The sequence below is a fragment of the Haliotis rufescens genome, unplaced genomic scaffold (genome assembly GCF_023055435.1).
Source record: "Haliotis rufescens isolate VD_foot unplaced genomic scaffold, xgHalRufe1.0.p SCAF_30, whole genome shotgun sequence".
NCBI classification, from domain to species: domain Eukaryota; kingdom Metazoa; phylum Mollusca; class Gastropoda; order Lepetellida; family Haliotidae; genus Haliotis; species Haliotis rufescens.
The window spans coordinates 5,770,649-5,787,106 of NW_025964002.1; the positions used below are offsets into that span (position 1 = coordinate 5,770,649).

General features: G+C 42.5%; 1 protein-coding gene across 5 annotated transcripts in view; it reads right to left on the reverse strand.

Annotated features, from left to right (window-relative positions):
- The window catches only part of LOC124143255 (cytoplasmic dynein 1 light intermediate chain 2-like), a 38,341-nt gene that overhangs the window by 20,897 nt on the left and 986 nt on the right, over window positions 1–16,458 (reverse strand). For all 5 annotated transcript variants that reach the window (XM_048380449.1, XM_048380447.1, XM_048380446.1 and 2 more), the window contains exons 2-4: window positions 13,257–13,330; window positions 12,154–12,270; window positions 9,051–9,281 (exon numbers count right to left, since the gene is read on the reverse strand). In XM_048380449.1, the coding sequence (XP_048236406.1) occupies window positions 9,051–9,281; window positions 12,154–12,270; window positions 13,257–13,330 (422 nt within the window). The remainder of the gene's footprint in view (window positions 1–9,050; window positions 9,282–12,153; window positions 12,271–13,256; window positions 13,331–16,458) is intronic.

Here is a 16,458-nt window from a genome sequence, read left to right on the forward strand (position 1 = left end):
GGACAGACCTCTACACATACCAAGGTGACACTGTTCCTGATTGTACTGGACAGACCTCTACACATACCAAGGTGACACTGTTCCTGATTGTATTGGACAGATCTCTACACATACCAAGGTGACACTGTTCCTGACTGTACTGGACAGATCTCTACACATACCAAGGTGACACTGTCCCTGATTGTACTGGACAGATCTCTACACATACCAAGGTGACGCTGTTCCTGATTGTACTGGACAGATCTCTACACATACCAAGGTGACAGTGTTCCTGATTGTACTGGACAGACCTCTACACATACCAAGGTGACACTGTTCCTGACTGTACTGGACAGACCTCTACACATATCAAGGTGACACTGTTCCTGATTGTACTGAACAGATCTCTACACATACCAAGGTGACACTGTTCCTGATTGTACTGGACAGACCTCTACACATACCAAGGTGACACTGTTCCTGATTGTACTGGACAGATCTCTACACATACCAAGGTGACACTGTTCCTGACTGTATTGGACAGATCTCTACACATACCAAGGTGACACTGTTCCTGACTGTATTGGACAGATCTCTACACATACCAAGGTGACACTGTTCCTGACTGTACTGGACAGACCTCTACACATACCAAGGTGACACTGTTCCTGATTGTACTGGACAGACCTCTACACATACCAAGGTGACACTGTTCCTGATTGTATTGGACAGATCTCTACACATACCAAGGTGACACTGTTCCTGATTGTACTGGACAGATCTCTACACATACCAAGGTGACACTGTTCCTGATTGTACTGGACAGACCTCTACACATACCAAGGTGACACTGTCCCTGATTGTACTGGACAGATCTCTACACATACCAAGGTGACACTGTCCCTGATTGTACTGGACAGACCTCTACACATACCAGGGTGACACTGTTCCTGATTGTACTGAACAGATCTCTACACATACCAAGGTGACGCTGTTCCTGATTGTACTGGACAGACCTCTACACATACCAAGGTGACACTGTTCCTGATTGTACTGGACAGATCTCTACACATACCAAGGTGACACTGTTCCTGATTGTACTGGACAGATCTCTGCACATACCAAGGTGACACTGTTCCTGATTGTACTGGACAGACCTCTGCACATACCAAGGTGACACTGTTCCTGATTGTACTGGACAGATCTCTGCACATACCAAGGTGACACTGTTCCTGATAATACTGGACAGACCTCTACACATACCAAGGTGACACTGTTCCTGATTGTACTGGACAGACCTCTACACATACCAAGGTGACACTGTTCCTGATCGTATTGCAGCCTGTGCCTAAAGCTTTTGGGTCTACTAGTCTGAACATGGGTCTTTGCATAATTTGCAATTGATTTTAGTGTTATTATATGGACTATTAGCTGAGCTTACTCGACCGAAAAATCTCCACCTTCCTGCGGCAAGAGAGTTAACTGACTTTAAAAGTCCAGTTTCCACCCTTGCCGAACGAGGCTGGAATTACTTGGCTCAATCGTAGCGCCACCAGTGGCTATTACCAGTTATGTCCCCTCTAAGCCTCTCCTATGGACCAATCAGATTCCACCTCTCGTATCACTTGCATTTGCTTCACACAAAATGGTGGCCCCCGGGGGGGACGATCTGATCGATAATCAAGATCTATATTGTGATAAAAGGGGTCTTACATCGCGAAATGCATCAAATCACGTCAGCACCTTGATTAAAAACATGAAAAGTTTTGGAAAATATCTGCTGACAACGAGTTGGCGGTGCACATGCTTTGCAAATCCAGCAATCGACCGAAATCTGCACGACAGTTTACAAACCGGATTTCAATTTCTGTGGGCGATTTTGATTGGACTATACATAGACTCGTTAGTCCAGCCAAAATGTAACTCCATAATACCAGCCTAGTTCGGCAAGAGTGGAAACCAGACTTTTATAGTCGGTTAACTTTCTTGCCTCGGGAAGATGAAAAATCTCAGGCTTTGGACTGGTGGCTAAAGACGCAGATTCATACTGGACATATTTCTGCACATACCAAGGTGACATAGTTTTTGACCGTATTGGACAGGTCTCTACTGAACATGTTGAAGATGTAACATAATGAATATTGCTTCAGTAGACATAGTAGAATCCTCCCATGATTGTATTTTCACTGAAATGCGACATGTTCAACTGGCAACTAAATCAATAAGATCATATCCTAATAGGTGTATACAGCAGTTAGCACCTGTTACGTGTCGAAGCCTCGCACGCCTGGCCCGACTCATCAATACAAATCAATACCACTTTATTACCCAGTATACTCACAAAACTATTGTGATTCATTCTACAAAGTCAATACTTGCTACTGGTTTACGTGACACAGCCAAAGCACTTGCACTATGTTTCACTGCTTATGTGATGCAAACTCAATGATCAGCTGCTAATTTGTCGGAGTTTCAGGAATAAAGCCAATATCACACCAAATCAGCTGATAATGTCACAATTAAGTCCAATGAAGTGTGAGTCCATCAAGCGGAGCAGTCAATGTAAGATGGAGGTTTTCATGGAGTAACAGCCTGGCATTTCTGTGGGATCTCTAATGAGTCATCGGTAACAGAATACTGTGTAACTACTGGGGCTGTAACTGGACACAGTACCACCCATGACAACTCAATAATTGTCGTGTTGAGGGGGTGAGGGAGCAACACATCAACAACTCAACCAAACCATATTCAGCAAACTTGAGTACTATTGCACTCACTACACATATCCTCCCCCATTTTAACTTTTTTGTTTGTTTGTTGTTTAAAGCTGCACTCAGCAATATTCCAGATATATGATGTCGGTCTGTAAATAATCGAGTAGTCTGAACCAGAAAATCAAGTGATTGACACCATGAGCATCAGTCTACACATCTGGGGTGCGATGACATGCATCACCCAAGTCAGAGAGCCTGACAAGCATAGTCACCTCTTACGGCAAGCATGGGTTGCTGAAGGCCTATTCTACCCCGGATCTTCATGGGTTCCTATCAAACTTTAAACATGCTTAAACAGAACGTACAGCTCTGAAATAGCCCCACCAGAAACATTGCTACTTTGTTGTTGGCCTGAACTAGTGGGACGATACATTGACGCATCGCAAACTTTTACCTTTCGATACAAGTATCAATCACAGTCACCATGGTCACACACGAAGCAAAAAAATAAATAAATATTTCTACCTTTAATGTTTGCGTTAATAAATGTGAAAAATTAGAAGTGAAAACATAAATATTTCCTGGCAATCGTCAGTGTGCCAGGATTTTGCCCATCCTGTCAATGAAAAAGATGGCTTCCACACCACAGATAAGAGCACATGTAAGGTGTCATGCTACGCATTGGACTGAGCAAGGTATCGCTATATTGGAACGTGAGCAATGCATCGTGGTACATATTCGCATCACACAGTTAGTGTATCGTCCCAGCCCTAGTCTGAACTCTACAGGCAGACACAGTTACCGTATTTGACATAAAAAGCGCCCAGGGCGCTCTCAAAATTAGGAATAGGGGTCTCTTATTAGAATATTATTTTGGTGAAAAAAAAACAGAGCTGAAAGATAAATTTCATGGTTTATGCTGACAACATGAAATGTTTATGTAAGATAGATATATTTTTCCAGAGTTATATTCCCCATAATTAAGGGTGCACATAACACACGAGTGTGTATTATACGCGAATAAATAAGTTTTGTGTACATTGATCAATTGGAAGGGGTGCTAATTGGGATTGTTCACAAGCCAATATCTTAGCAAATATAGTGCACGAGAGCAAAGGTCAAATGTAGGTCAAGGTGACCGCTATATCCATTTTATACATTGACAAGATTACACACAATAACACTGAGAACTCTATTTACGTACCACAAAGGGACATACAATTTAGACTTATGTTCACACTGCATCAGAGCGGGATATCAAACAGATAGGACTTTGCTCAGCCTGAAGTCAGGGAACAGGACTACTTGATGCCGATTGGCGTCCCAGCCAGGAGTGTCTGTGAAACTTTTATTCTAAGATTGTAATAATATTATTCTGTCATACATAGATTGTGTCATCTTCCTGAGGCAAGGGAGTTAACAGACTATAAAAGTCCAGTTTCCACTCTTGCCGAACTAGGCTGGTATTATGGAGTTAAAATTGCGCACCATAATCGATTGCAGGATTTGCAAAGCATGTGCACTACCAACTCGTTGTCAGCAGATATTTTCCAAATCTTTTCATGTTTTTTTTATCAATTTCCTCGCGTGATTTGATGCATTTCGCGATGTAAGATCTCTTTTATCACAATATAGATCTTGATTATCGATCAGATCGTCCAGACTGGGCGCCACCATTTTGTGTGAAGCAAATGCAAGTGATACGAGTGGTGGAATCTGATTGGTCCATAGGAGAGGCTTAGAAGGGACACAGCTGGTAATAGCAACTGGTGGCGCTACAATCGAGCCCAGTAATTCCAGCCTCGTTCGGCAAGGGTGGAAACTGGACTTTTAAAGTCAGTTAACTCTCTTGCCTCGGGAATATGAGTGAGTGAGTATGGTTTTATGCCGCTTTTAGCAATATTCCAGCAATATCACGGCGGGGGACACAAGAAATGGGCTTCACACATTGTACCCATGTCGGGAATCGAACCCGGGTCTTCGGCGTGATGAGCGAACGCTTTAACCACTAGGCTACCCGACCGCCCCCTCGGGAAGATGAGATTGTGTGGGTACTGTAGATAAACTGGAGGACATACTATCCAGGTCGTAACCTTAAAGTATCTTTGTCAAATGAGGGTACATCTTATGAGCGCTAACCTAGGTTTGCTTGTTTAACGCCGCACTCAGCAATATTCCAGCAATATTCCAGCTAGGTGGATTGATAACAATTGTCAGCCAGCTTAGCAGAAGAAACACCACTTGTTGAAATGCTGATCGACTGATATTTCTGAACACTTGAATTGGAAGAAAATTTTCTGTCAGTTATGTCATATCAAACATACGTCATAATAGCTGTTCAGAAGGCAATTAAACAAAATGAAATCATTATTACCATGACGATAGTGTGGACATGGTTGAGGTTCAAAGTCTGGTATTTCTATTGGCATGTGGTCTTAATTATTATATGGTGAATATGTGTTATTGATGCATATTGTACATATGGCTGCTACGGAACATCGCAGGACAACAGGTCTGTGGGCTACAAATTTGTTAATAATGAAACAGTTACTGCATAATAAGAATATATCCAGTCAAAGTGCATATCCTAATCAAATGACTTATAAACATTAATCACGAAATAATGTTCCTTGTAACCATGTCCGTTTATAGAATAGTTACATTCAGTATATACATGATATATACAATAACAAAAAATGTATTTACAAAATGTAAGGTATACAAATTCAAGTATACTCCCCTATTCCCGGGGAAAAGTACATTGCAAATCAGCCAGATCCCGAGGGTGACAATCGAATGGAGGAGGGCACATGCCCCTACTTTTTTATCAAACCCTGTGTAGCCACCCTCAACGGAACAGCCAGATGGATGGGACTAAGGGTGAAACGATACACCGATATTCCGATGCATCGCGATACTTGACCCACGATACGATATACGATAAACGTGGGCCCACTTATCGATACGCCACGATACGGAACGCAAATCTCAAGTACAGCGTTTCCTCGGTATTGTGCCTTTCAATAAACCGCTAACTTGGTTATAGCGCGCTAACGCATGGCTCCCAAAAATGTACTTACATTTTTAATAAGCTCAGGTTTTACACCGACAGATGTTTTTCCCAATCTCATAAAACATTATCAGCTGATCACCGCAAGCACATAACACCGAAAATACCAGTCAGCAAATCCGAACTGAAGTACGCAATTCAATACCATTATTATACTATCTTGTTATTAAAACATGTTCATTGTATATCTGGACTTGTGTTTGTAATATATTTTATTAATTTTATTCAAAATTTCATTTAATATTGTTTTCATTAAGTTATGTGAAATTGTGTGTGAATAGATGCAGCAACCATGGTCAGATTACCGCTTTTGACGCATTAAAACGAACTTTAGTTGCTAGAGAAAGGATACATATATTAAAAATGCCATACTTTGACTTGTTAAAAGTCATATTTGTGGCAATTTGGCTAATATATGTCAACGTAACGTTATGGCAATCAAAATACATGTAGCACGGGAAGTCCCTGGAGTGACTGGTCAAATTGTTCCATACGTAAAAATATCCTGCAACAGCAATCACCAGTACCAAAATGCTACACTTGTGGTTCTTATAATTATATATATAATTATATAGTAAAAGCTGCAACTAAGGTAACACGATATTGGAATAAATTATTCCTGATAAAACAATAATTTCAGATACAATTTCTTCGACCATTGCATCAAAATTCTTTGAAGTTGTATCACTGGTGGAGTACATTAATTATTTTCTGGTGTTTGAACTTTGAATTGTTTTGAAGGAAAGTTGAACAACTTCAGTAGTCTTGTTATTATAAAATAATTTGACTGTTCCAAAATCATGAAAGGTTCAATCTTTACATGCTTTAAGTCTTGTTTTTTTTTTATCATTGCGTATCGTGATACGTATCGTATCGTGACCAGAATATCGAGATGCGTATCTTATTGTGACCTTCCTGTATCATTGCAGCCCTAGATGGACATGCGCTCCTTCCAAGCCCTAATAACTGCACCATCAGAAGGGCTCTCTACTATAAATTCTTGAAAATAATTGACAACTGTAACAGGTGGTAAATACCAGAATATGTTCAAAAGAAGATCAGACTGGGTGATGGGTAGAAAGTTGTCTTCCATCACAGACAAAAAATGCCGGAATGTGTGTTGACACTTGTGCGAACAAAATACCCAAATGGGATAAATGAGCCATATATATGGGGCACAAGTGGTGGCAAACTGACTTTGTTATTTTTCTCTTTGTATATATATATTATCATTGATATTCTTTTAGACTAACATTTAGTCTCTGAAATCTTATATTACACAATATCCTTCTTGACTCTAAAAATAAAAAAAATTCCCTATGCTGATTTCAGAATAGAGCAGGCTTGAGCTGGCTAGACTTGCTTTTGTATGCATTTCTAGATTATTATTTTTTCATAAAATAAATATATTCCACGGTCATGGTGCAGGACTAATATTCTTTCAAAAACTGCAATTATATTCTTTGGGGAAAATCAAAATTTTGTAAAGCATAACACAGTAATGAAACTCTTGGCATCATGTAGCTGACTATGGCAATACAGTATCCTTATCAGACAAGTGATTGTGTTATGTTTACATAAAGAGTGTAATTGCTCCTAAGAGGTCAAATGTGTGACTTGAGATGTGTCTCAAAGTTGACAGGCCTTCCGTTCCCTCCTGGAGGAAAAAGTGGCGGTTTAAGGTGAATTTCCTAATATGTCACAGTTTACAGCTATTTTTTGGTTAGAAGTAAGAATTGGAAGGAATTAAATGAACTTATAAGTGAGGCAGAAGCAGGTGTCTGATGTGATCATTCAACGGTTGATAACATATTTGTACTCCAGTCATAATGTCAAAAACTAAAGACCTCCACCCCACTTCTACAAGCTGCACAGTCCTCCACCCCCCCCTCTACACCCTGCACAGTCGTCCATCCCACCTCTGCACACTGCATAAGCCTCCACCCCACTTCTACACCCTGCACAGGCCTCCACCCCACCTCTACACCCTGCACAGGCCTCCACCCCACCTCTACACACTCCTCCATCCCGCCTCTACACCCTGCACAGGCCTCCACCCCACTTCTACAACCTGCATAGTCCTCCACCCCACTTCAACACAGTCCTCCACCCCACTTCTACACCCTGCACAGGCCTCCACCCCACTTCTACACAGTCCTCCACCCCACTTCTACACCCTGCACAGGCCTCCACCCCACTTCTACACAGTCCTCCACCCCACTTCTACACCCTGCACAGGCCTCCACCCCACTTCTACACAGTCCTCCACCCCACTTCTACACCCTGCACAGGCCTCCACCCCACTTCTACACCCTGCACAGTCCTCCACCCCACCTCTACACCCTGCACAGTCCTCCACCCCACCTCTACACAGTCCTCCACCCCACCTCTACACCCTGCAGTCCCCCACCCAACCTCTACACCCTGCACAGTCCTCCACCCCACCTCTACACCCTGCACAGTCCTCCACCCCACCTCTACACAGTCCTCCACACCACCTCTACACCCTGCAGTCCCCCACCCAACCTCTACACCCTGCACAGGCCTCCACCCCACTTCTACACCCTGCACAGTCCTCCACCCCACCTCTACACCCTGCAGTCCCCCACCCCACCTCTACACCCTGCCGAGGCCTCCACCCTACCTCTACACAGTCCCTCCACCCCACCTCTACACCCTGCAGTCCCCCACCCAACCTCTACACCCTGCACAGTCCTCCACCCCACCTCTACACCCTGCACAGTCCTCCACCCCCCCTCTACACAGTCCTCCACCCCACCTCTACACCCTGCAGTCCCCCACCCAACCTCTACACCCTGCACAGGCCTCCACCCCACTTCTACACCCTGCACAGTCCTCCACCCCACCTCTACACCCTGCCGAGGCCTCCACCCCACCTCTACACAGTCCCTCCACCCCATCTCTACACCCTGCACAGTCCTCCACCCCACCTCTACACAGTCCTCCACCCCACCTCTACACAGTCCTCCACCCCACCTCTACACAGTCCTCCACCCCACCTCTACACAGTCCCTCCACCCCATCTCTACACCCTGCACAGTCCTCCACCCCACCTCTACACCCTGCACAGTCCTCCACCCCATCTCTACACAGTCCTCCATCCCACCTCTACACCCTGCACAGTCCTCCACCTCACCTCTACACAGTCCCCCACCCCACCTCTACACCCTGCCGAGCCCTCCACCCCACCTCTACACAGTCCTCCACCCCACCTCTACACAGTCCCTCCACCCCATCTCTACACCCTGCGAAGAGGATATACTCACAGCTTTGTTCATAGTCCCTCATCTTCTCTGAGGGTATCTTCAGTCTGTCGATGTGTTCTCGCAGGATGGAGACCCACTTCTCCAGGGCCTCCATGAGAGACCAGGGGTGTGTCATACTGGCCACCAGCAACACCAGCGTGTCGGAAAAGTTCTGCTCCGTCAGGGCGTACTTCAGGAGTCCGGTGTGGCTCGGGTCCCCATCCAGGCACCACACGTTCAGCCTGGCTTGTTCTGTAATGTGTGCAGGAGTAAATGAGTGAGTTACACAACGTCCACCCTTGCTTGTTCTGTAATGTGTGCAGGAGTAAATGAGTGAGTTACACAACGTTCAGCCTGGCTTGTTCTGTAATGTGTACAGGAGTAAATGAGTGAGTTACACAACGTCCAGCCGATCTGTTCTGAGACCAAGTTTACTCTTTGAATATGTTAGAACAGAATTTATCTTTAGTAATTACCCTAATTTATTGGGCCTTGTACTAGTGGTGTAACGATACGGCGATACAGTATTGTATCCCGATGCACATCCCACGGTACGATGCATCGATTTGGAAAGCATGTATCGCGATACATACGATATTTTCATAACACAATTTTACTTACTTTTAAACATGTTAACAGTTTCAAAGGAATGTCCAGTGAATGAAAACCAGACAATCCGAACTTGCCACCTGCCACGTGCTTGACTATTAACACCTTATATTTTCTTCAACTGTACTTGTCACATCTTTTAGAGAGCAGAAAGACATCAACTTGGCTTAGCCTGTACCAGTAAACACTATTGTGATACGTATCATATCGCGACCCCTGTATCGTGATACGTATCGTATCGCGACCCTCCCGTATCGTTACACCTCTACCTTGTACATGATGTAATGGGAAGGGGAGATGTGAGATACAGGGTTTTACGCAGTACGCACAAATGTATAGAATGGACACAGAAGAAAATATATTTGTATCCTGAGGGATGCACAATAATGTTCATTGTACCAAATTCTTGACAAGAAATATAAACTTCCTGTATATTAAAGTAGTTATTAGATCTTATAGAACAGTAAACGACATGATTTCATTACTTTACAGGACCCTCATATTTCCTGTAAGGACCCTTGAACTTAGTAATTGGGTGTCCTCTGGGCCCCTAGTTTTGTAGGTCAAGGTAAAACCCTGGAGATGACTAATGATGTGGGGGATATGGCAGTAGGGTCACGTTGACCTATGATGTGATAATCTCTGGGGCAGGCCCACCTGTACCAGAAGACCCATGTCACACATCCCAAGGTAATCAATCCAATACACGTACGTGCATGTCATGAGACAACAACAATATGTAATCAGTGTCTCCATGATAATGGCAGAATAATTACTGCCTGGAAATAACTGAGTCCAGACCAGGTGCACTGATGGCAAACTGCATGAGCAGTGATGTGTGTGGGTAGGCTGACACACTGTCAGAACTTGACTGAGACAGGCACCACATGACATTGTCAGAACTTGACTGAGACAGGCACCACATGACACTGTCAGAACTTGACTGAGACAGGCACCATATGACATTGTCAGAACTTGACTGAGACAGGCGCCACATGACATTGTCAGAACTTGACTGAGAAAGGCACCACATGATATTGTCAGAACGTGACTGAGAGAGGCACCACATGACATTGTCAGAACTTGACTGAGAGAGGCATCACATGACACTGTCAGAACTTGACTGAGAGAGGCACCACGTGACATTGTCAGAACTTGACTGAGAGGGGCATCACATGACAATGTCAGAACTTGACTGAGAGGGGCACCACATGACACTGTCAGAACTTGACTGAAAGAGGCACCACATGACACTGTCAGAACTTGACTGAGAGAGGCATCACATGACACTGTCAGAAATTGACTGAGACAGGCATCACATGACATTGTCAGAACTTGACTAAGAGAGGCATCACATGACATTGTCAGAACCTGACTGAGAGAGGCACCACATGATATTGTCAGAACGTGACTGAGAGAGGCACCACATGACATTGTCAGAACTTGACTGAGAGAGGCATCACATGACACTGTCAGAACTTGACTGAGAGAGGCACCACATGACACACTGTCAGAACTTGACTGAGACAGGCACCACATGACACTGTCAGAACTTGACTGAGAGAGGCATCACATGACATTGTCAGAACTTGACTGAGAGAGGCACCACATAACATTGTCAGAACCTGACTGAGAGAGGCACCACATAACATTGTCGGAACTTGACTGAGAGGGGCATCACATGACACTGTCAGAACTTGACTGAGACAGGCACCACATGACATTGTCGGAGCTTGAATATGGCATCAAATATGGCATTGTATATTTAGAAAAAAAGATCTGATTTTAATTTGATCACTCTGAGAAGAATTTTAAGAGGTAAGTAACCTATTGTCTTCTGTAGTGCCATAGTGTTACCAGGTTGCATGGAAAATGGTTGTTCTGTCCCAAGAGGTATTTTATAGTTGTGGGACAATGTAATGATACATTGGTGGATCGCGAAATTTTACTTCCCGATACAAGTATCGATCACAGTTGCACACTAAGTAAAAAATATTGATTCATACCATATGTACCCATGTAGGGAATCGAACCCGGGTCTTCGGCGTGACGAGCGAACGCTTTAACCACTAGGCTACCCGACCGTCCCCAGCAGATAAGAGCACATACAAGTATTGTGATATGTATCGGATCGTGAACAAGGTATCGTGATACATATGGGATCGCTCAGTTGGTGTATTGTCCCGGCCCTAGTATTTTAGGTCTATATTCAGTGCAGTATTGTAAAACTCCCCCATTACCTCTGTATTGGTCCAGTTATCTGTTTAACATAGTCAGCCGTGAAAGGTAAAACATGCCAAATGATTAATCATATCAACATGAAAAGGAAATTTTCCATTTCTGAATTTTTTGCAGACTTTTAACATATACCTCAGCCCAAACAATGACACCTGAGAACATCTCTGTGTTAGAGACAGTGAGCTAAAGTCCGGAGCAGCATGGACTTATCACTCTATGGACGCTGAAGGCCCTTTCAGGATTCCCCACGGGTCAACATTGTGATGATGAGACCTACCATCTCTATATTCATCTTTGACATCAATGTAATAGTACTCCAGGCCGGAGCCTTTCTTGGGTTCTTCCACACCCTGAAGATTGGCTATCAACGTGGTCTTGCCGGAGTCATTCTCACCTGCAGCAAACAAGCAAGTGAAATCAGGCTTCTTAACCCTGTTTACACTAAACATGTTAAGTTACAGTTTAATTTCATGACCATGATCAGGGTTGGAACTAAACTCAAAAGACTTACCATGTTTACTATTTCATGTCCAAAATTGGGACTGACAAAAATTGGAGAGGACTGGTAATTTTTAGACCTGTCAGTCCTCTGAGACTGGCAGTTTCAAAAGCCAGCGGGAACACAGTAATAATTTTTAAAATTGTATCCTACATCAAAGCATATAGCTATAGATATAGCGGTCTAGTGAATAAACGGATATAAAAAAGATGAGAAGTGATTCTGTGGACTCGCCTACTAACAAACTGCTGTTTCCTGATTGGATGATAATAGAATGGGTGGGGCTTGTGTTGCTTTATTGTCATGGACAATGTCACTGATCCTTTTGTATTGTTGTCTACAGTGATGTAGTGTCAACAATTAAATAAGCAGTCTGTGATGTTATTATTGTTGACGAACTTGATCATGAGAATACACTTCAAAATGTGTTTGCGTGTATGGAGTTTAATGCACGTGTGTAAGTCTGTATTTGTACTTGCACTGTGTGCACACTGGGTTTAACGTTTATACCTCCATACAAAAAGACATATGAAACAGTCCGAGATCAAGCAATCAGTGATTGCGACATGAAGGTTTCCTTCTATCTTGTTATTTCGATTGTGAAACAAATATGTGAACATAAAATAGTTGAACAGGAACCTCCAGGGCTGATTATGAGTCATAGCATTAATGACACATTGATAGAATGTTTGACAACCCAGGTTCTTTCAAGGAGTCAGTGTTTGTAATCTGATCATAACTGTTGTAAACAGTGAGTTGGTTGATCTGCCGTTCACACACGAAATCACCAAACTTAATATTAACAACGGATTAAGCAAGATTGGTGAACATAAATAATGAGAATATTGCGGAACGTACTCCCAGCATGACTGAGTACTCACCTAACACTAATACTGATCTAGATGTTGATAGCTTGGAGGCTGAGCTGGACTGAACCTCACTCAAAATATGGGCCCTGGAAAGGAAAACAAAGATGTTAAGCATGGTTAGGTATGAGAACTGTCAAGTTTCTGACAACAAATACAAGCAACTCTACCTGCGGAGGGTCGGGAGTAGGAGTGCAGGCAACATCAAGTATCTGATCAGCAGACCAGTCCCTGCTGTATTCTGCGATTCTGCGGTTGTGGAATATTTGGTAGAAATGACCACTCAATGCAGAAATGTACCGATTCTGCAGAAAATCACAATTGTTGCCAAACATACTGCAGAATTCTAACGCGAGTCGAAAGCTTGTATTGTGTGTTTGTTTGTTTCTTGTTTAACGCCACACTCAGCAATATTCTACTATATGACAGTGTTCTATAAATAATCAACCGGACAATCCAGTGATAAGCATCGATCTATGCAATTTGGATACGATGACATGCATCATCCCAGCAAGTGATCCTGACCACTCAATCCCGTTGTCTCATTACACAAATATGGGTTGCTGAAGACCTATTATAAACCTACTGGCTGTTTGTGTAACTCAATATGGAGTTTTTTTAAATTGTGGTAACACCTCGTAGGAGGTATTCCAACGATTGTAACACCTCGTAGGAGTTATTCCAACGATTGTAACACCTCGCTGGAGGTATTACAAGGATTGTAACACCTCGCTGAAGGTATTACAAGGATTGTAACACCTCGCAGGAAGGCTTACAATCATTGTAAACCCTTGATAGAACAAAAACTACGAACAGCCTATGAGACGCACATGCAGATTTAGTGCACTTAAAGATGCACGTGCAGATTTCGCACCGTTGCAAAACCCGCGTGCTGAGGTCACTGGTTTCATTGAACCGAGTTCACGACGACCTGCGATATTTCATGTCCGATACAGGTTATACATTTGAGAGTTTTTATTACAGTTATTTAATTAAAACGTTGTCTTTGCGATGAGACGGTTTATAAGTTGGACAAACCATGTCTCCTCGAGATTACTAGAGATTGTAAACCCTCACATGAGGCAACGTCCCAAGGGGGGTTTACAATCTCTAGTAATCCCTCGGTAATCCCTTAGAATGAACTCTCCTACACTTCTAACCCAGGTCTTCACTGGTCCTGAAAGATTGTAGTAAACGTGAATTTGTTCAAACTTCGTCTTAATATGAAGTTGATTTTCGTATTATTGCTTACCGAAAGTGCATGTCTAAATCTAGTGGTGCAAAACTACAGTAAACTACATTTAAAACAAACATGCTTTTAACGAAATAACGGATATAGCGAACACACTATGTGTACTCCGTCAACGATAATGTTTAAGTTTATAACAAACTGTTAATCTCTGAGTTGCTCATGTGTCACCAATCTGGCTATCAAAACAAATGATTTGACACCTTGTCCTCAAATTACACACATAATTACCAATAGTGACACAGTGATTAGGCTACAGCCTTTGAAGTGGATATATTCTGTGTATAAAATGTGACGATAGAGCAGCATTAGAAATTGGCACTAGTCCTGAAGTCCTTACCAAACTGCCCAATAGTAAAGGTATCCTAAGGACTAGTAGAAATTGGCCCATTTTAAGGGTTTTTCTCTATGTTATCAGTATAAGGACTAGTGGACAAAAACTGTTAGTTTCTAACCCTGTAGAGTAAGAAAATTTAAGAGATTTAAGAAGAGGTGTGGCATATGTTCTTAACCAGTGAGTGAGTGAGTATGGTTTTACGCCGCTTTTTGCAATATTCCAGCAATATCCCGGCATGGGACACAAGAAATGGGCTTCACACATTGTACCCATGTCGGGAATCGAACCCGGGTCTTCGGCGTGACGAGCGAGACTTTAACCACTAGGCTACCCGACCGCCCCGGACCAGTTTGTGACCTTGAGGCTATTGCCACAACTGTTTTCAATGTCCATGAAGATCTTGGTGAAAACATGCTATTCTTAGACACCCCAGTCCTACATAGAGTGACACTGACATGGTGATGACTGACATGATGGAGTGTGTACTGTATGCTGCACAGCGAGTTGAGCCTGTTGGAGTGTTTCACTTGATTAATGCAGCTGGTCCAAAGTGTTGTGTCTCAAAGACTGGCACTACCAGTGGTAGTCTAGTACATAATCAGAGAATTACAATTATCTTTTGCCAGTGAAAGCATAGTGGAGGTCCCAAGCCTATATATTATCAACAGACATTTTAACAGAAAAAAAAGAATAAATAATGAAAGATGACATGCCAAACCTACAGAGAAACCTCACTAAAGACAGCCTATTGTTCACAATTTATCGCATCATGAACAATGGATGATGCCATATCATATTTTACTCAACAATGAAGTACTGTGACATCATATGACTTCAATTGACCAATCAACATTGACATTTGCTAAAATGCACATGTGCAAATACCAAAAAGTTATTACAAATGATAATTCTACCCTCATGGGTAATATTCAAGCTTATTCTGATACCAGAGATTGAACTAAAGGGGGGCCTGGGATCCTTAAGTCAAGTTGAGGGTTTTCCCTATCCTACATGAATCAAGGGACCCCTTAAATCTTTAACAAGGATCTACTGACCTTCCTGTTTATTTTTTAACACAAGTTACCACTACTACACCTTCATATTAATTGTCATGAAATGAATTTAAAAAATAACTCTTATTTTTGAATGGAAAGTAATAATCATGACAATGGCAATGTGTTAAAATGGGGTGTTTTTTTTGTAGCTGCATATTCTATTCCACACAAAGATAAAATTGGTGGCCTAAACCACTTCAGTAAGCTTCAAGCCCATGTTAACACAAGTTCAACAAGTTTCAAGCATGATCAATTAATTATTATAGTAATTTACATGTACTATCAGCTTGATTACTAAGTACAGTATACTATACTTGTCAGAAATGCTTGAAATCAGTGGCTCAAGTTCCATGCTTGTATTGCTACACAACATCCCTGTGCACTTACAGAACAACAATGCAACCATTTGGGACTTTTGCCAGAAGTCTGCAGCCCAAGTCTTATTAAACATACCAATCAATCGCAAGGCAGTTATTTCTAAATAAAAAAGGGTTCAGCAAATACAAAGGTTCATTAGGCAATAACCAATAAACATTAGTCTGTACCAGTAATCTTAGTTTCAGCATAGTAAGCTTT